The 22319-nt window shown below is 43.8% G+C and overlaps 1 protein-coding gene across 1 annotated transcript in view; it reads right to left on the bottom strand.

Moving 5' to 3' along the window:
• Window positions 1–9600, bottom strand: part of MAPK8IP2 (mitogen-activated protein kinase 8 interacting protein 2) — a 79694-nt gene extending 70094 nt beyond the window's left edge. The window contains exon 1 of the mRNA XM_033958859.1: window positions 9299–9600. Coding sequence (XP_033814750.1) covers window positions 9299–9363 — 65 coding nt within the window. The 5' untranslated portion in view covers window positions 9364–9600. The remainder of the gene's footprint in view (window positions 1–9298) is intronic.
• Window positions 9601–22319: the final 12719 nt, after the last annotated feature.

A 22319-nucleotide genomic window follows, 5' to 3' on the forward strand; every position in this document is an offset into this window, starting at 1 on the left:
CTAAGCTCGTCTAAGGGCCTTAGGCTGATCCTAGGCGGCCCAAAGCGTCTCCCTAGTAGATGAGAAGCTTAAAAATGTAGGCCAGCAAAATGCTGGTCTACATTGTAAGTAAACGCGGCCGCTATACTTATCGCGGCAAGGGATCTCTCTGCCGCTATAAGTATAGCGGGCCGTGGCCCCTGACCGATCACTGGCAGGAGGGTGCCCAAACCCTCCTGCCCGAAGACGCACCCCCCCCGACACTACCGACTGCCCCCCCCGACACTACCGACCGCCCCCCCCCGACATTACCGATCCCCCCCCCCGACAATATCGGTCGCTGGCAGCATGGTGCCCAATCCCTCCTGCCCGAAGACGCAACCCCCACTCCACCAAACCTGTTCTTACAGATGGGTCTTGCACGTCAAGCAAGCAGGCACGCCTCATCGAAATGAGGCGGGCCCGCCCCTTCCCAGCCCATCCCGCCGAAGCCTAAGGCCTGATTGGCCCAGGCTCTAGAAGCCTGGACCAATCAGGCCTTAGGCATAGCGGGTCCGCCCATCCCCACTTAATCTAAGGCCTGATTGGCCAATCAGACCTTAGACTTAGTAGGGATGGGCGGACCCGCTATTCCTAAGGCCTGATTGGTCCAGGCTTCTAGAGCCTGGGCCAATCAGGCCTTAGGCTTCGGCGGGATGGGCCGGGAAGGGGCGGGCCCGCCTCATTTCGACGAGGCGTGCCTGCTTGCTCGACGTGCAAGACCCATCTGTAAGAACAGGTTTGGTGGAGTGGGGGTTGTTAGCGCCGGGGGGGGGTGCGTCTTCGGGCAGGAGGGATTGGGCACCCTCCTGCCAGCGACCGATATTGTCGGGGGGGGGGAGATCGGTAATGTCGGGGGGGGGCGGTCGGTAGTGTCGGGGAGGGGGGTGCGTCTTCGGGCAGGAGGGTTTGGGCACCCTCCTGCTAGTGATCGGTCAGGGGGCCACGGCCCGCTATACTTATAGCGGCAGAGAGATCCCTTGCCGCGATAAGTGTAGCGGGCCGTGTCTAATCTAACCCGATTCTCTAACCCGCGTCTGTAACATGGACGCCGGTTACAGAATCGGGGTTTAGTTTAGGCCGATTCTGAATAGGACGCGTCTCCCGGGCGTCCTATACAGAATCAGGGCCTAGGTGTCTTGCGGACCTCGCCTTCAATATAGGCGGCCTGCCTGGGGAGCATTTTTTTTTTTAAAACGTGCATCCCGATTGGCTGATTAGACAGCTGTAGGACGCCTACAGCTGCCTAAAATCGGGACGCACTTTTAGAGAATCTGGGCCTAAATGTATAGTCTGTTAGTCCTAAGCCCTTGTTCCCGGGTTACATGATAATTAAAAATATACATCTGACATAAAATATCAGCAAATATCAGAAATGAACACCAAACCATCAAAACTAAAGCAAAACAGCAATTACAAAGAACAGTCCAGGAACATGAGAACCCTTATAAAAAGCAAGGTTGAATTATGTCACAATACTGGTTTTCACCACTGCTGCTGGTTATTCAAGGCATCTACAAGTATTTTCTCCCATTCCCTCCTGACCCTTCTCCTTCGGAGCCCTTGTTCTTGAATTAACTTTCTTTTGGAACTTGTCAAATATTTGAACGTTTTGCCCTATCCCTCTTTACCTTCTTTCTTCCACAAGTACAATTTCAGTATGTTAAGTCTCTTTTTCTAGCATTTGTCTGGCAGGATCTGTATCATTTCAGCTTTGCTGAACTGCTTCCATCCTCCCCATGTCCTTATAAAGTAAAACTTCTAGAACTACTAAAGATAGGGCTTCACCAGTACAAGAAAATGGTACAAAGTCAATATGATTTTTGACTTCTTGCTGATGATGCCTCTACCTTGCAACGTATGTTTTCCCTGTGGCTTTATTACATTGACTAGTTAGAAACATGACGTTAGATAAAGGCCAAATGACCCCTACAGTCTGCCCATCAACAGCATCTACTATCTCCTCCTCTCCCTAAGAGATCCCACATGCCTGTCCCACACTTTCTTGAATTCAGACATAGTCTTTTCTCCACCATCTCTATCAGGAGACTAATCCATGCATCTGCCACCCTTTCTGTAAAAAAGTATTTACTTAGATTATTCTGTAGCCTATCACCTCTTAACTTCATCCTATGTCCTCTCACTCCAGAGCTTCCTTTCAAATGAAGCCGTTGTAGCAGTGAGCAGGAAACATGCTGTTTCTTTTGCAGTTGAAGCCAGCTAGTTAAAGGGAATTCCAATGCCTTCAATAAAGGACTTGCTGTTGTCATCCTGCTCTTCTTGTATGGTCATTCCCACTGGTCCTTTACCTTCTTGGTAGCTCATATTCCACGTTGAATTCCAGTATCTTCAGTAAAGGACTTGCTGCTGTCATCCTGCTCTGCTCGTGCGGTCATTCCCACTGGTCCTTTACCTTCTTGGTAGCTCATGTTCCATGTTGAATTCCAGTATCTTCAATAAATGTCTTACTGTTGTCTTCCTGCTCTGCTCGTGAAGTCATTCCCACTGGTCCTTTACCTTCTTGGTAGCTCATATTCCACGTTGAATTCCAGTACTGTATGTTCAATAAAGGTCTTGCTGTTGTCATCCTGCTCTGCTCGTGAAGTCATTCCCACTGGTCCTTTACCTTCTTGGTAGCTCATGTTCCACGTTGAATTCCAGTTCTTCAATAAAGGACTTGCTGTTGTCATCCTGCTCTGCTCGTGTAGTCATTCCCACTGGTCATTTTCCTTCTTGGTTTCATGTGGGAGTAATTTGGGTTTCTTTGCTTACTAGAGTCCAGATAGACAACATCCATTACACCTTCATTATCTACTACTTTTGTTGTCTCATTAAAGCGTTCAATAAAGTTTGTCTGAAACCATGTTGTCTGCTCTCCTGAAATCTGATTTGCTTCTAGTTGCTTCACTATCTTTTCATTATTTTTATCTCCATAATTACCCACTTCTAAAGTTAGACTAATGAGTTTGTAATTGGGCTACATCTCCTCTTTTGTGTGCAGGATTCATAGTAAAGTGCAAGTTGAAAATCCAGATAAAAATAATTCAATCTTGGCATGTTTCCATGAGCTTTCAATATTTAGAGGGTAGGGGGGATCACAGTCTCCAGGGAAAAGAGACTTCATTAGGTGTTTGCATCCATGGCATCTGCTAAAACACTGCTGGATCCTATTGGATGACCTGGACATTCAGTTTCCAGTGTTCTGTATTCATGGTAGCCCCCAGTCATGTACTGCAAGCCAAAAAAAATAGCTGAAGCTTTTTTTTAAATTATTTCTAGTAAATCAGACATTGATTCTTACGTGTGTCTCACTCATACACATGGCAGGAGTATTTCACCATTCATCATTTTAGCTTAAACCTTGCAGCATTTTAGCTTAAACCTTGCAGCAAGAGAACTCTGCTCCTTTTTCAAATAATATTCTCTTATGTAACAGGACTTCCATACCAAAATGGTGTGGGGGCCAAGATTCAACAGCAAATGGAGTTCCAGAGTTTTTATAGCCAGTGGTCAAAAGTAGATAGAACCACATCATATAGTTGACCTATGCATAAACAATGGAAAAAGACTGCACGGAAATCAGTAAACTAACAAACAATATAACTAACTAGAGAAAAGGTGGTTTATGATTATGACCTGCTGTACTATTTTCAGTTTTAAGCTAACTATCCCCCTCCCCCCCTCACCCCCCACACACTTTTACTAAGCTGTGATGGAGGTTTCTACTGCAGCCTGGAACACTAAATGCTCTGATGCTCATATAATTCCTATGAGCATCGGAGCAGCGTCAAAGCATTAGCATCCCAGGCCGCGGTAAAAACCCCTACCATGGCTTAGTATAAGAGGGTTTGTATTAAAAAGCCACACTTAGAAATGGATGCTGATTTATTAATAATTATCAAGCTCCACCACAATCTCCTTGCATAGATTCCGCTTGCGTAATATCAACTGATATCTCCTATCAATGTTCCAATAATACGCTCCTTAACTCTTTGAGCTCCTTTACTAAGGTGTGCTAGCGTTTTTAGCGCACACAGGATATTACCGCTCGCTACATGGCTAGAACTAATACTAGCTCAATGCTGGCGTTAAGGTCTAGCATGCAAGGAAATTCAGCGCATGCTATTCCAAGCGTTAATACCCTAACACAGCTTAGTAAAAGGAGCCCTTTGCTTTGGGCTGAGGCCTTCTCCTAGTAGTAAGTTTCCATGGTCATACAATCTCAAGCACTCCCCACGACTGCTCCATTAAAGCAGGAGTGGAACCAAATCTGTCTGAGAGAACATCTAACCCAGCTCCACGGGGAGAACATCTTTAAACCTACAAGAGACTTTTTCCATTCTATGGACTTTCACAACAAAACTCAAATTTCTGACCAACTGACTTTCCCGCCAAAATTCAAATTGGTGGACTGCCCTGTTTCCAGTCAGATCAGTGAACTCACTATTTACAAAGTCACACTGCAGATTTCAGAGCAGACCCTGAAGAAAGCCACAGCATGGCAGCTGAAACGTCGGTTTCTACCTGACAAAGACACAGTGAGACCCGGAAACCTGCAACAAACACAATGCCAGTTGCGGAAACCCTGAAAGAACATCTAACCCAGCTCCACGGGGAGAACATCTTTAAACCTACCAGAGACTTTTTCCATTCTATGGACTTTCACAACAAAACTCAAATTTCTGACCAACTGACTTTCCCGCCAAAATTCAAATTGGTGGACTACCCTGTTCCCAATCAGGCCAGTGAACCCACTGTTTCCAAAGTCACACTGCAGACTTCAGAGTAAACCCTGAAGAAAGCCACCGCATGGTGGTGAAAATGTCGGTTTCTACCTGACAAAGACGCAGCGAGACCCGGAAACCTGCAACAAGCTGTCTCGTGCAAGTTCATCGCAGAGGTCTTGAAAACTTGATTAGTTTGGTAACCAAGAAAGGTACAACTGCCTCTCCTCGAACTGGAGCACCACAGATCTGGTTTGATGGGGCTTCCTTCTCACTTGAGAGATCACTTTCTTTGTTAATTAGGTCTTGAACTTCATTTCCATCGCTCCACCAGTATACTCACAGTATCTTCTCCTGTGCTCTAAATACTGTGGGCGCAATAGTCAGAAAATGCTGAACGCTTACATTTACGTTCTTCAGCTAGCCTCCTGAATTTGGGCCCTGTTTCAGCCAAATTTAGGAGCATAACTTTTCAGATGAAAATTAATCGTAATTTAGGAGCTTAAAAGGTATGCTTTTAATACCCCTCCCCCCCTTTTTTTTTTTTTTTACAAAACTGCGGAAGCGGTTTTCTAGCACAGGCGAGTGTGCCGAATGCTCTGCGCTGCTTCCAACGCTCATAGGAACTCTACGAATGTTGGGAGCAGCACAGAGCATTCAACGTGCCGACCTGCGCTAAGAAAACGCTTTTGCGGTTTTGTAAAAAGGGGGGGGGGGGGCGGAATTTAGGCCTGCATTTCATTTGCCTTGATGTATGAGCCTAAACAAGAAAATCAGTTCTCAGCTCCTAATTTCATCCCCTAAATCCATCCCCGTTGCCCCCCCCCCTCTTTTTATGCTCCTAAATTTAAGAGTTTAGTAACATTTTGAGTAAACATTTGTGTACTCAGCCCTAATACATTTTCAAAGAGACCAATTTATAAGCACACCTCTCAAAGGACCCCTTTTACAAAGCTGCAGTAGTGAGTACCAGCGCAGAAAATGTGCCAAAGCCCATTCAATTGCTATGGGCTTCGGTGAATTTGCTGCGGGAGAATCTCTACCAAGGCTTTGTAAAAGGGGAAGTTAGCAGCACAAATCCTTTGAACATTTTTGGTCTATCCTATATAATAAAACCTTAGCGGCGCATGCGCTTTTAAAAAAGCGTGATCCCTGCCGCTGTGGTGTGTGATCCGTGGCCGTGTTCCATTTTAGAACCCAGCTGCAGGGATCACTCTGGCCACTCCCCCTCCTCCCGCCCTCACTCACCAACCCGAAGCGCAGGCAAGCTCTCTCCCTGCCCGCGTCCACGGCAGGGAACACACTGGAGCTTCAACTCACCAACCGCCAGCGCCGTTTCTCCTCCTCTTCCAATGCAGCCTGCGATCATGGCCGGCTTTAGCGAACCGCGCAGTAGCAGTTTCCTCTGACGCACGGGATCAAGTCAGAGGGAACGTGCTACCGAGTTGGAGAGCGGCCTGCGAGGTTCGCTAAAGCCGGCCACCACGATCGCAGGCTGCTTTAAAGAGGAGCAGGCCAGAAGACACCGGGATGGAGGGAGGGTAAGAAATGGGGCCAATACAGGGGGGGGGCAGGGGGAAAGGGAAAGGAGGCTGCTTTGGGGGGGGAGGGGTGTGCTTGGGACAGACAGCTGTGCTTGGGGGGAGGGGGAAGACAGAAGGGGCCATGGAGAGATAGGGGGAGGGAAAGGGGGCTGCTTTGGGGGGGAGGAAATGTGCTTGGGACAGACAGAAGGGGCCATGGAGAGACAGGGAGAGGGAAAGGGGGCTGCTTTGGGCGGGGGGGAAGTGTGCTGGGGACAGACAGCTTTGCTGTGGAGGGAAGACAGAAGGGGCCATGGAGAGACAGTTAGGGAGAGGGAAAGGGGGCTGCTTTGGGGGGAGAGGTGTGCTGGGGGCAGACAGCTTTGTTCGGGAGGGGGGAAGATAGAAGGACACAGACAGCGGCCAAGGAGAGAGAGAGAAAGAAACACAGACAGACAGACAGACACATCTAGACAGACAGACAGACAGACACATCTATTCTAGCACCCGTTAATGTAACGGGCTTAAAGACTAGTATTATTATTTTGTTGGCAGGTATTAAATTCCAAATGCTATCATCCAACCATCAAGACCCATCTGATTTATGGGCAATATAAAAATCTCTTCCCTAACTTAGAAAACAATTCTTGCCCATCCTAGTTCTCCTGCTAATGGGATAGAATATAGAGTGACTTGAAAATTATGAAATGCCCAAGAGAAGATCCGAGCCCTTAAAATTATTTCAAAGTACTGACTCCCTGAATAACATGTCATCTTTGATGCAAAAGTTTAATGTTTATAACTTTACTAGTCTGAAAGAAAGCTTGAATGTCTTAAAATGTAATCCTCTTTCATGAAAAAGTGAGTACATCTGAATAATGAACTTATACATGTTCTGGAAAACTCATGAAAAACAACATTTCTGGATAACAGTTATGTGTCCCAATAAATAATGTTACATCTTGCAAAGACTATTGCAAGACCAAAATGGCTCCTAAAACATTGTATTATTAGATAATACACAATGATGGTTATTTTAGAAGCTTTATTCTTGGTTTTGATGTCTGAAAATCAGCATTTAGACATCTATACTGCGTGGACATCTAAATGCCAATTTTATAAAGCCAGTACACTCATATGGGAAGGTGGTGTGATCTGGGAATGCTTTGGGCAGTTTATTTTATTTACAATGCAAGAACTTCAAATCAACAGAACTTTCATTAAATTTTAAAATAACATTCATTAACATTATCAAGTCCACTTGTCATGAACGTTATGTAACATATGACAAGATACTGAACTATATGGAATGTTGCTACTCTTTGGGATTCCGGAATCTTGCTACTCTTTGGGGATTCTGTATGGAATGTTGCTACTCTTTTGGGTTCCGGAATCTTGCTACTCTTTGGGGATTCTGTATGGAATGTTGCTACTCTTTGGGGTTCCGGAATCTTGCTTACTCTGAGATAATGGAATGTTGTTACACCTTAGGTTTTGGCCAGGTACCAGTGACCTGGATTGGCCACCATGAGAACGAGCTACTGGGCTTGATGGACCATTGGTCTGACCCAGTAAGGCTATTTTTATGTTCTTATATGACTCATTCATCGTGGCCCTCAAGGGCAGGAATATCCTACTGAACTTCTCATATAATGGTAACCAGCAGCCCTTAAATCAGGATCTCCCTCCAATACACAAATCCTTGGAAAAAGCTTGACATACAGTATGACCACACCATTCCTGATTTGCTTTTTACCTAATCCTTTCACCCATCTCAGGTATTTAAACATACAGTACCTCTACTTCCCATCTAATATTTTCCTTCCACTCCTTAAACAGACAAGGAAGGGACGTCCATGTCCAAAAAGATGGACGTTCGTAGTTAGACCTGGAACTTGGCGTGTCCAGGTTATAGAAAGGTACTCTGATTGAGCAATTCTTCACTGGCTGGAGTAAGGGAATGTGCCCTCTTTCGGAAGAGTATGCACTATTGACAGCAAATGGAAGCCCCCCCCCCCTACAAAATGTGCATCTTTTCATTTGCAAGAACACGAAAGAGCATGGGAAATGTTGTTTCAAACGAATGAACATCCTCATCAGTTTGCTTCTACCTCAGCAGACCTGAAGGCTGCAAAGATAATCAGAGATGCCACGTCTACCACATGTTGGGGTCCTCTTTCCCATCAGGAGATGGATCTAGGGATCTGGTGACATGAAAGGTTTTCTTATTTGTGTCTAGCAGTTAAGGTAAAAATAAACAAAACCTGTGGGTGCCGAGCATCCCCAAGATCAAGTACGTTCCTTTGTTGTGTCCAGGGTAAAAAAAAAAAATATATTACTTTGAAAAGTTGTTGCCTTTCAAAAGCACCCCTGGCCAATATACAGTTCCATCAGCTATTTGCTTCACTTCCAGAAAGGCGTTCATCCTGACTTCTGAACCAACAGGAAACAGCATCAGAGATGCCATTTTGTATGACATTATCGTATTACAGACACATGGGGTAGGGGGGTAGTGTATCTGATACACCGGCTATCCCTTCTCTGCCCCTCCATCGGCAGATACGAAAGGGTTAACGGTGTGGCTACAACAGGGCATAGGCCTGACCCACACAATCCTCTTTCGAGACACAGAGAAACCTCAATGGCCAAATTGCACCCATTCCCCCTTGCATAAACGGCAGTAAATCCATTCCTGCGGATCTTTGAGGTCGATCTGCCTCACTACGGACGGGAAATATTCCATCCCAGGTCCTCACTCACACTCCATCCTCCAACAGAGCAAGGTCAGAGCTCCTCTGTCTTTCGTGGCTCCCCTCTTTGCCCCCCTCCCAAACAAAACTGAGCCCTATCATAAAAGATCAGCGATGCATCCTTATCAGATCACCCCCCTCCACCCCAGCAAAAACAAAATGCATTGAACAGCTTCCATCATACCGGGAAAGGAGGGATTGTGGTACTGCCCCCCCCCCCCCAACTAGATCCTCGATCTAAGCGGGGCTACAGGGAGGGAGGGTCGGGAGGCTGGAGTCTCACCTGCATCCTGGCGGAGAAAGAGAGTGGAAGGTGGAGAGGGAGAACATTTCTGCTCGATCCGCCATCTTCTTCCAGCACTGCCTTCAGCTGACTGCAGAGCAAAATCCTAGTGATGCAGCCCGGGAGCCGGGCGGAGGCGAATGCAGCAGCCGCCCGCCTTCACTGCAGATGCTGCGAAGCCTTGGCCAAAGCCAGCCGAACCCCTCTTCCCCGAAGCAGTGCCTCCCGCCGACTGCAGAGGACTCCGCAGCCCAAGCCGGGGGAAGGGAAGGGAAGGGGCGGTGACACCTGAAGAGCTTACACCATGGCCCCTGCCTTCAGCCTCGCCCGTTTAGCTGGTTCGGCTGGTGGTGGGCAAAGGGGCGCCGAGCTGCTTGGAATGCCAGTGTGCACTGGAAGCAGATGGAAAGTCGGGGAGAAGGGGGGGGGAGGGAGGGAGGGAGAGATTCTGAGGATCAAGGAGGAGGGAGTTGGGGAGGGGCACAAAGACGCTAGTCTGTCTCAGGCGCTAAAATCCAGAAGGGCACTGCTCGAATCTTCCTTACTTGAGCATCGCCTGGGGTTTGAGCTGGGAGTAAGTAATGAGGTTCTGCAGAATGCAAGATTGGGGTTGGAAGGGGGGAAGCCTTAGGGGGAGGGCAGCCTGCTGTCCCTGAGCCAGGTGCTGATACACACAAAGGCCCCTAGGTGCAAGGGTGGTGGAGGGCTCCACATTGGGCTCTTAGTTGTTCTTGACGCCTTGCTGGAAGATGGCACACATTGTCCAATGCTCTGGTAATATAATTCAGCCTGGCAACAGTACAGAAATGAGTCCCTCCTAACCTTTGGGGAAAGCCAGCAGCCAAAATATGCACCAGGGTGGTCAAAATATTGTGGTTTACATGTTCAGGGAGATTTTTAAAAAAAAAAAAAAATTAAATACCTGAGCTGTACACTCCAAAGTCATAAGGCTGACAGAAGCAGGTGGCTCCGGATTTGTCTTCAAGAGGTGGGAGGGGTGTCACAAAAATTTGGTATAGACAGCAAGTTTGTGTTTCCTGTGTAACCATCAGTGCTTGCAAGCTGTGAAGACCAGCAGTCTTGAGAATCAGGTTCTTGAAATCCCCCTATTTCTCTGTCCCCACTAACCCAAATAATAACTGCTGCCTCCAGCCTCAACTGGACAAGTTGCAGGTCTGCTGTCCATAGGTTCTGCTTGCTATATAGTTTCTGGGTAGCATATGTGCGAGGTTTTGGTGTTGCTTCACAGGATCTAACATACATAGTAACATAGTAGATGACGGCAGATAAAGACCCGAATGGTCCATCCAGTCTGCCCAACCTGATTCACTTTAAATTTTTTTTTATTTTTTTTCTTCTTAGCTATTTCTGGGCAAAAATCACTGTGCTTGGGTTCCAACTGCCGAAATCTCCGTTAAAACCTACTCCAGCCCATCTACACCCTCCCAGCCATTGAAGCCCTCCCCAGCCCATCCCCCACCAAACTGCCATACACAGACAGTGGAGGGATTTTGTGCTATTGGGGTAACACCAGAATTTGAATATATATGTGTTTTCTTTTATTACAAGTGAGAAATCTGGGACTGATGTGTTGCATACACCTTTTTTAAATAGGCAAACTCATACAAAATTTGCAGTTAAACTATGCGACGGACTCTCACTGTTTGTTATATTGTTTGACACAGGCATTTGTTTGGTACCTTTTTGCAGTCTTTTTCACACCTTATGTACCCTGGACCCCTGAGGAAGGCGTGTCGGGTCCTTGGGTTGGTAATACGGTCGTATATTTAATGCATTTTATCATTGGTATAATAAACATTGCCTGCATCTTGTACATAGCCTGCACTTTTTGTTTGGTTTTTCCCAACAGAAGAAAAATTGAGAACTACTGTTATAGGAGACTAACCAATTTATTAAGGCATGGGTTTGAGAACCATTTTGTCAGTTGCAGCTGAGGTGAACTAGAGCTCAAAACATTTTTAATTTTCACTTTAGCACAGGGGTCTCAAAGTCCCTCCTTGAGGGCCGCAATCCAGTCGGGTTTTCAGGATTTCCCCAATGAATAGGCATGAGATCTATGTGCATGCACTGCTTTCAATGTATATTCATTGGAGAAATCCTGAAAACCCGACTGGATTGCGGCCCTCGAGGAGGGACTTTGAGATCCCTGCTTTAGCACCTTTTTAGAAGTAGCATCTCAGATCAAAAAAATGGTTCCCTCGCTGTAAAAGTGGGGCCCCCAAGTCCAAAGTACGGTTCCCTTGCAGAGAAGCATAAGCTAAATACCCAACTCTATACCTCTAAATGTGATGTTCCTACTACTTTCCTTGCTATGCTTGCCCTCACTTTCACAAGTTTTAAAATTAAAGCAACTTACCATATTCTTGCTAACAAAATTCCTACAGCAATTAAATCTTTGACCTCTGGGAAGGCTCCTGGCCCTGATGGATTGCTTTCTGAGGTTTTTTTAATTGTTTACTATGGAGCTTGTCCCTAAGTTGCATTGACTGTAGCAATCCTTCATTTCAAGTCCTACTCACCTGGGTTGTTTTTTAGAGGCTTCTGTGGGTTGTTTTACCTAAACCCAATAGATATCTTCAGTATGTTCAAAATTATTGCCTCATCTCCCTTTTGAACTTGGATTTTAAAATATATGCCAAAGTTCTTACATTTAGGTTGGAATCACAGATATCCTCCTTGATTCGCATAGACAAAGCAAGATTCATAAAGGGACGCTTTGGGGCTGATAATACATGACTGTTTTATCATCTACTACAGTGTTCTTCAACCTTTTGACACCTATGGACCGGCGGAAATAAAATAATTATTTTGTGGACCAGCACCAGTCCGCGGACCAGCAGTTGAAGAACACTGGGCTACGTCGTGCCCATCTCCACTCAATCTCCACCCCAGACCCTGCCCCCATAATAGTACTAATTGTAACACCAATTTTTCCATTCATTTTTCATATATACATACAATATAATTGTATTAACAACACATAATGTTTACCACAAAATTAAAATACACAAAGCACACTGTATGCTTTTTTTAAAAAAATTATTTATTCATTGTATAACTTACATCAAGTACAACAATATTGATACTAACATTGTAACATAGATAATACACTTGAGATTTTACAATTGATCTTTATCAAATTAAATTTATCCCCTACATTTTATATTTCATAAAATCATTGTCTTCAATAATAAAATCCCCCCTCCCCCGCCTATTTTTCATTTATACTTCTGATAATGGCCTCCACATATCCTGAAATTTATTAAAATTCCCTTTTTGAATGGCTAATGTTCTTTCCATTTTATAAATATGGCATACTGAATTCCACCAGAAACTAAAGTTCAGTCTATTCCAACTTTTCCAATTATGTGTTATTTGTTGTATGGCAACCCCTGTCAAAATGAGCAATAGTTTATTATTATTAGAGGGTATTTGGCTCTTGGCCCTCATCGCCATGCCAAATAATACTGTGTCATATGTTAATGCCACATGATTTTCTAATAAGCAATTTATCTGGCTCCAAATTGATTTCCAAAATTCCATAATAAATGGACAATAGAATGCTTTTTAACATTCATTCCTACCAGAAAACAAATGCAAATGCAAGACCAAAAACTAAAAGTACTAATATTTACAAACAAACCCTAAGATGCAAGACTCTACAAGCAGTACAACCCCAGAGGAAAAGAAACAAATGCATTTCTTCCTGAACACACAAATCAATCACTAAATAAAAAACATAAAAGCATTTCTTCTACTGTTGTTGTCTCTCTCCCTCCATGTGCCTTGCCTTCTGGCCTCCCCCCCCCCCCCCCCCCCCGGTATTATCTATGGGCCAGTCCACTGTGCGATCAACACTGCGTCTTCGGGCCAACTCCCTGAGTGCTGCATTGCACAAAGCTGTGGGCAGCGGCTCCTCAAGCGCCTCATCTGGAAGCCTCCCCTCCGACGTTGCGACGTCAGAGAGAAGGCTTCCGGTTCAGGCACAGACCGCGCGTAGGAGCCTTTTCCCTTGGCTTTGTACACTGCAGCACTCAGGGAGCCAGCCCGAAGACGCCGCATTGATCGCGCCATGGATCGGCAGCTGAAGAACGCTGTATTGGGCCCGATGGATGTGCCATCCTTGCAGACCAGCAGAAAATTTCTGCGGACCGGCACCGGTCCACGGACCGGCAGTTGAAGAACACTGATCTACTACACATGGCCCAGTCTTTTCCACATCCTATCATCAATGTATTGTTGGATGTCAGAAAAAGCATTTGACTAGGTCATATGGCAATACCTTTTCTGTGTTCTTTTGCACCTTGGGTTTCCTTTAGAATTTGTTGATATGATACACAATCACATGTTTTATGCTTCACGTGCTAGAATTGTTGCCAACCATATGCTTTCTGCGCCATTTTTTCTGTTAAATTGTGGCACAAGACAAAGGTGCCCATTATTGCCCCTTTTATATAGTTTGGTGCTAGATCACCTATTGGTGTAATATTTGGGATTTAAATGTTAATTACAGGGCAGGGCAGTTTTTAACTTTTGCAGAAGTGCAGAAAAAGTTTGGTTTGCCCAATACCCAGTTCTTCGAAAGGATTCAGATGACTCACGCTATCCAAACTCTTAACCTTCCAGTCTTTATTATGCCTGATCTCCCAATCCTCATATAGTGAAATATAAAATCATCATTAAGTACATTTCAAATTTCCCATGAATGTTGACCATCTGATTATACTAATGATCATCTGATTTTTTTTTTTAATCTTCAGATCAAACCAACAAACAAGTGAAAACATCAAGAGTGGTACAGAAGCAATGCATAAATCAGTGGTTCTTAAACCTATCCTGGGGGACCCCCAGCCAGTTGGGTTTTCAAGATATCCCTAATGAATATGCATGATTTCATGAGCTCAATTTGCATGCATGTCACCTCTATTATATGCAAATCTGCTTCATGCATATTCATTAGAAACATAGAATATGACGGCAGAAAAGGGCCTTCGGACCAACAAGTCTGCCCACTCAAATAACCCTTCCCCCTAAGTTCTTCTTTGAAGTGAACCCACATGTTGATCCCATTTGTTCTTAAAGTCAGTCATGTTATTGGCCTCAACTACCTGAAGTGGAAGATCATTCCAACGGTCAACTACCCTTTCGGTAAAGAAATACTTCCTAGTGTCACCATGAAATCTCCCGCCCCTGATTTTTAGCGGAGGCCCTCTTGTCGCCACAAGGTTCTGTAAGGAAAAAGATGTCTTCTTCCACCTCAATACGGCCAGTAACATATTTGAATGTCTCTCTGCGTTCCTCAAGAGAGTATAACTGCAACTTACCTAGACGTTCTTCATATGGGACATCCTTGAGTCCTGAAATCATCCTGGTGGCCAACCGTTGAACCGATTCTATTCTCAGCACATCTTCTGATAATGTGGCCTCCAAAATTGCACACAGTATTCCAGATGTGGTCTCACCATCGATCTGTACAGCGGCATTACCACTTCGGGCTTACGGCTGACAAAACTTCTCCGGATGCAACCCAGCATTTGTCTAGCCTTGGATGAAGCTTTCTCCACTTGATTGGCTGTCTTCATATCTTCACTAATGATTACTCCGAGGTCCCGTTCTGCAACAGTTCTAGTTAAGGTCTAGTTAAGGAATGTCTTGAAAACCTGACTGGCTGGGGCAGTGCTGTACATTTAACATGTAATAGATGATCCCTTCTTAGAAGAGCTTACAATCTAATTTATTCTCCATTTGATGCCTCAATAGAAAGTTCAACAGTTCAAATTCAGATCAACAGAAAGACAGATAAACCTACAGTATGGTCAAATGTATTTTATTGAGCTCAACAACAACAAACATGAAACAAACCACAGTTATGCAAGCTCAGCATTTTAAATAACAGTGCCCAACACCACAGAACCCAACCTCCCAAAGAAACTCTCCCCCAGCCCAACACAACCCGGCCCAAAATAAATAACCCCCCCCCCCCCCAGGGTCCTCCTTCCAAGCAATGCACAATCAGAAAAATCTAACAGTTGTCAGGTTAACCAAGAAAACAAATGGAAACAAAATGGAAAAAATCAACAGTTCAGCAAGCGGCTACAAGCCAGCGGGGTCATAGTAGTCCAAAACGGTTCCCAGGTACGCTGAAAAATATGGCCTGGAGGAGAAGAAAGGTCGATCACATCTCTGCGTTCCCACATCAAAAGGGAAATCATCCGGCATCTCCAAAGAGAGTAATCTGGAGCAGCAGCATCAAGCCAGGTAAGTAAGAGGCACTTCAGGGCCACTAGAACAGTCCATTTGAGGAAAGTGGCAGCCCCCCTCACACAAGGGAAATAATGAGGAACAGTTCCAAACAATATCAAAGGGGAGCAATGGACGGTAATGTTCCAAATGCGCTCCACAAAAACAAAAACTGCAGTCCAAAATGTCTGAACAGTAGGGCAAGCCCAAAGCATGTGTCCCAAGCTCGCCTCAGGAGCCTGACAACGAAGACAGGCAGCAGATTCTCGCAAGTGGGAGAAATAAGCCCTCCTGGGAGAGATATACAAACGGAAAACCAGCTTATAATGTTGTTCCCAGAAAGTGGTGTACTTCCGAAAAGCAGGCAATCTACGGATAGCTTGCAGAAGCACATCATCCGGCAATTCCACCGCCAGGTATAAACCTACAGTATATAAAATGAATTAAATAAAATGACTAGAAAGTTAGTATTAAAGGAATAATACAATTAAAGGGCGCAAAGCTGATACAAATGAAAAAGAATGACAGAAAATGGAATGATCCAGCACAAATTACTGAGTAAAAAAAAAAAATCAGTAAAGAATATTATAGGAGACTGAAACTGATATTGAAAAAGGGCTTTACAGCATGGTACAAGATACAAAACATCAATAATAATAATAATAATAACTTTATTCTTGTATACCGCAATACCATGGAAGTTCAATGCGGTTAACAGAGGAAGAGACTGTACATTTACAGCGAAGTTACAAACATGGCAATGGTAAGACATATAATATATAGGAGTAACAAGGACAGACCGTTTAGATAAACAGAATCGATTATGAGAGGCCATATAGTGGCTTGGCAAGGTAGGAGGGTTCAGAGTTTGGAGGCATATCAAGTGCAGGGGAGGGGTCCATGTTTCTGATCTTCTGACAGTCACACAACAAAAGTCCAACTGCTGCACTAAGCGTGGATGAACTATCCAACAGGCAATGTATGAGTGCATATTTCGCTAGCTCTGTTCCGGTTATCGCATAATTTAACAATTGCTTTAATTTTTGATTCACTCTCATATATCGTAACTCTGCTCCTGGTAATGTCTACAAGTAGGCACGCTCTTTCCTTGCACTTATACCTGAAAATCTTACTTACGCTTTTAAAATATGCTCTAGATATGGAAAATCCTTTATAAAATTATCCCCCCAAATCATAAAGCAACATCCACACATAGGAAGCCAGAAGGCATTATTCTTACAGGCACAGCACTCTGCATTTTCATGCAGCTTTTGAACTGTAGATTAGTTCCAGAAAATTCTCTACCAGTTGGATTTGAAAGTAAGAAGACTCCCTGATCCCTACCAGATAATCTATAAGATCTACCTTATGCCAAGACCATATACCCCAAATGCCAAAAAAAAGGTATGACCAGCTGTCATACCTAATAATCTAGAAGTTCTGAAGTATGAAAATAACCAAAAACAAGCACTCTTTATCTTTGCACTTCAACAAGCTTAAATAACAAACAGTATTAAGCATTAGAAGTTGAAAAACAAGACAACATATAACTCTTTAAAATATTAAACAACAAACAAGGAAAAACAGTACAGGCATAGTTACTTTAGCAATCACATGTAAAGGGGGTGCAATAGGACTTGATATGCCACTTTTTCTGTGTGGTTTACACACTCAAAGCAGTTTGATAGCCATGCAGATGGTAACCCGAAATTGGAAGAACTATGACCGCCTAAATTTTCCTTTCTGATGGGCAAATTTGTTCTCCAGCTATAGATATGAAAAAATGAATGCCGATAGTTTGGAGCACAGTAACTTATTTAAGCTGGTTTGGGGGCCGTTGACATCATGTATTACCTCACTATAGTAGGTCTTTGATTATGAGTCAGTTTTGGTTTATTTTCGTACACATCCAGGAAAGGGTGGTGGGGGCTATTTCTGTCCTAATTTACTTTTGAGTATGTCCACCTGGGGTGGGAAGATATTTTTAATCTGAATAGGGTAAGGTTATTGGGATAGTCTATGTTTCTGTGTTTTATTGAATAATCAGTGGGTGGTGGGGTGAGTGGGAGAAAATGGTTGGTTATGCATATTTGTAAGTTGAATGTGCTTTTATTAACTTATTATATGATATATATTTGTGTATTGCACTTTTGAATTTAGAAAATCAATAAAAAATTTTTTTTTTTTTTTTTTAAAGCAGTTTACAAATTTTAGACAGAAACTTATTTTGTACCTGGGGCAATGAAGTGTTTAGTGACTTGCTCAGAGTAACTCACTCTCCTGGATTTATAGACAGATTTCTCATCCCTCACTGTCCAACTAGAACACTTCAATCCGGTAACCAATACCTTCTAATTATTCCTTCCCCAATCCCTACGTCATCTTTTCTACGATACCACTAGAAAGAAGATTTTCTCTGTTACAGCACCAGCACTGTGGAATTCCTTACCCTCACATCTCCGACAAGAAATACCTATGGACAAATTTACAATTAATCTAAAGACCTACCTTTTCAAAGACGCTTATGACAAGTAATCTCCAGACTTTAGAAAGAAGGAAGAGCATATCCACCTCCCTCTGTATAGACCTTTATTGTCTCTCTCGCAAATTGTATTTCCCCCCATCCCTCTTGTCTCATGATGTCACTTAAGTCTGTTGTCTAATTTTTGTTCCCCCTTGATTTTATCTGTTCATGACCTTGTACACCGCTTAGACAATCTTTTAAGTGGTATATCAAATGTTAAATAAAACTTGAAACTTGGAAACAAGGAGATGCAGTGGGAATCAAACTCACAACCTCAAGGTGTTGAGGGCAGCTCTAACTATACCTCCACTCAAAGTTCAAAGCCTGGCACGGGAATGGTTAAGAGACCAATTTAACCTGATAGGCTGATAATTATAAGGACAGGACAGTGAACTACAGACAGATGGTTTACAGCCAACCCCCAAACAAAACAAAAACTGGCAAAACAGACAGAACTAGATGTAAAGCAGAACTGAAATGATTATATATCTCATTTCTGAATGTGATATGCTGATTTTAGAAGACCTGCAGTCAGAAAAACACAATAAGGTAACATGACTCATCCACTGGAAACTGTGAATAACTGTGCAGTCCTAGTCTACCTGAAAAATACTCCAGGATCACAACCCTGACAGAATTGTAAAGAATGAGGAAGTTGTGATCACCTGAGATATTTCCATTCCCACTGATTTAAAAAAAAAAAAAAAATAGATGCAAGAAAATTGGATATTGCTTTACAGGACAAAACACATGATTTTGTAAAAGGGGTGGTGGTAAATTCCTACAATCCTTGGGCATTTCAAATATAAAAGACATAACTCCATCAATTTTGTAAAATAAAAAACAAAACTATATAATATGGAACAGCATATATTTTGTGCTGAATTTCTGTGATTCCCAGATACAGTAAAGCATAATTTGTTCCAAAAACATGTTTGTAATCCAAAACACTCGTATATCAAAGCAAATGTCCCCATAAGAAATAATGGAAACTCGGATGATTCACTCCACAACCCAAAAACTTTCATACAAAATACCATATGTACTCGTATTGTAAGATCTCGCTCGTTTAGAACAGTCACTGCACTCCTGCAGCATCAGAGAGAGAAGAACCATCGGTTCAGCTGTGATGATGTGATGCGTGTATACTGTACATACTTGTATTGCAAGACCTCGCTCGTTTAGAACAGTCACTACACTCCTGCAGCGTCAGAGAGAAAACTATCGACTCAGTTGTAATGTGCGTATACTGTACATACTCGTATTGCAAGGCCTCGCTTGTTTAGAACAGTCATTACGCTCTTGCAGCGTCAGAGAGAGAAGAACCACTGGCTCAACTGTGATGCGTGTATACTGTATGTACTTGTATTGCAAGACATTGCTTGTATATCAAGTTAAAATTTAATAAAATGTTTTGCTTGTCTTGCAAAACACTTTCATACCAAGTTACTTGCAATCCAAGGTTTTACTGTACTTGGATATGACCTAAATTAATGGAAAGACTAGGCAGCATTGGCTGGATCTGCCACACATGAACACATAATAACAACAATACTGCAGAAGCAATGTACTAGATGCCTTTATATCAATCGATGAATGTTGTTTTAATATGGTCCACCTTTGTGATAAAGGAACACTTTGTCTATCAGCGACCCACTGATATGCAGCTCTTCAAGGCATCCCTATTTTACTATGAGGTTCAGGTTTATAGAACATCATTGTGGCCCATGGTTCATAGACAACCCCGCTAAAGACAAAGGCGCGCGCCAACAACTGAGCGCAAGACGGAGGCGCGCGCCGAAGAAAATTACAGTTTATAGGGGCTCTGACAGGGGTTTTTGTTGGGGAGCCCCCCCAGTTTACTTAATAGAGATCGCGCCGGCGTTGTTGGGGGCTTGGGGGGTTGTAACCCTCCACATTTTACTGTAAACTTAACTTTTTCCCTAAAAACAGGGAAAAAGTGAAGTTTTCAGTAAAATGTGGGGGGTTACAAACCCCCACACCCCTCACAACGCCCCCACAACGCGGTGCGATCTCTATTAAGTAAAGGGGGGGGTTCCCCCCCACACTCCCCCCCCATCGGAGCCGTAAAAACTGTAATTTTCTGCGGCGCGCACCTCCGCACGGCGCTCAATTGTCTGCGCACGCCTTTGTCCCGGCGCGCTTTTGACCTGACACCGTGGCCCATAAAGGATTTCTTCAGACCCCTGAGGAAGATGTATTAATTGAAACATGGACCATGTTGGGACTTTGTTCCTTTATCACAAAGGTGGACCACATTAACACAATATTCATTGAAAGATATATAGACTCGGCATCTACTACATCACTTCGGCAGTATTTTTTTTTTTGGGGGGGGAAGGTTCTGTTGTTTGACATCTACTGCAGTGTCATTGGATTCCTCTCTTTGGACATAATAACAACAACAACAACAACAAAATGTAACAGAACAAATGCCTTACAAAATTATAAAAATCAAAGGCTTACATAAATTGCTATTAGTCAGTTTCTAAAAGAAATGGAAGGGAAAAGAGGAAAAAACTGAAGAGTAGCAGAATTCTTAAATGGTAGAAAGATGCATTTCTCATCTTGGGACAAAACAAAGGGGTTCCCCTACTTTGGAGGCAATGCTATAAGTGTGTGCTTGCATCTAAGTGCAATCAAATTCCATTATACAATACTAGTGTTAACCTATATCATTATGCTTTAAATGGAAGCTTCGCCCACGCTCTGCCAATGCAAATAGCCCTTGAAGTGGAGGAATAGCCTAGTGGTTAGTACAGCGGCCTGAGAGCCAGAAACGAACTACAAGCGGCAGATCCGCGAGGTCCGTCAGGTCCGCGTTTTACCCCTTCCCTGCTCTGACTGCACTGAATAGAGATGTAAGAAAGTGCAAACGTAATGCTCAACAAACGGTCTCGCTAGATATATAATTGAGAAATTAGTGGTTTGTGGCAGCACAGCTTGAGTAAACACAATAATCTCAGAATCTCTCTCGTAAGAGAAACTATCTCCGGGAAATCTCTCCAGTGGTGGGGGTGGGGGGGCGTTTCTGCTACAGGATGTGATGAAAGTTCAACTGGAGAAATGCCTAAAGCCTTTAGCCAAGCTATGATGCTGACACTATTGTTCGGAGATGCACTCCTGAGTTTTTCGTGTTAGGACTTTGCTTTACCTAACACATCGGGGAAATGTCTTGGCAAAATATGACGCCTGCATCGGGATGATGCACTCAACATGCCGAACTAGAATAACAGTGGCAAATCTCCCGAGGCAGCAGAAGGGAACTGTGCTCAGAGGATCTGGTCTATGCAATGGAAGACTTGGTAGATAACCGGAGAAAGCTCCAGCTGAAAACAAACACGTTGACAGAAACGTCTTGAACTGCGGTGCTCCGGCAAGGACTCTGGCTGTCTCCTTGGTGGGGAGCTGTCCGTGTCCCAGTGGTGCTGAAACGCTGCTTGCTGTAAAGGATTTGCGCAGGTGTGCTGCAGTTTAAAGGAGCTCCCTGGGGTCCTTGCTGGAGACAGATATCAGGGAAGGGAGAAACACAAATACCTGAGTTTTGCAGTGATACAGCTATTACAGGGAAGCCGTAACTACTGAGGACCCTTAATGTAAAGATAGATTCAACATATTTTACAGGACAAAGCACGAGTTTGGCATTACTAACAAAAGTGTCAATATAAGGAGGCTATTTTTGCACACTGTTTTGGGAAAGGTGCAATTGGATACCAAGAAAACATGGCAGAATGATACAAAAATTGTCCCCATGCTATATGGCACCACTTGGCTTGATTGAATTAAACATCTAAGCACCTAAGATATAAACATTAAGCATCTAAGATATAAAGAGGTAAAAATAAAAGGACATAAGAATAAGGGAGACATGGGATAGCCACTAGAGCTGGTGAGAGAAGCAGGCATTTGGAGTGCAGGTAGGAGAGAGAGAGTGCATGGATGGGGTGGCCCACCACCACCTCAGCGAACGAGAGCTAAAGGAACCCCTCCCCTCCCCCACCAGGAGTGTGCGGGCAACTGACCACAGCTGGATTGAGGAAAGGGCAAGGGATCCCTTAGCTGGCACCGCTGGAAGGCGGCTTCAGTGAGGGTCTGAGTAGGGAGAGCGACAGAAAGAAAGAAAGAAATAAAGATAGACAGCGGGAGGGAGAAAGAAAGATAGAAAGAAATAAAGAAAGATAGATGAGGCAGGGAGAGAGACAGAAAGAAAGAAAG

The sequence above is a fragment of the Geotrypetes seraphini genome, chromosome 9, assembly GCF_902459505.1.
Source record: "Geotrypetes seraphini chromosome 9, aGeoSer1.1, whole genome shotgun sequence".
NCBI classification, from domain to species: Eukaryota; Metazoa; Chordata; class Amphibia; order Gymnophiona; family Dermophiidae; genus Geotrypetes; species Geotrypetes seraphini.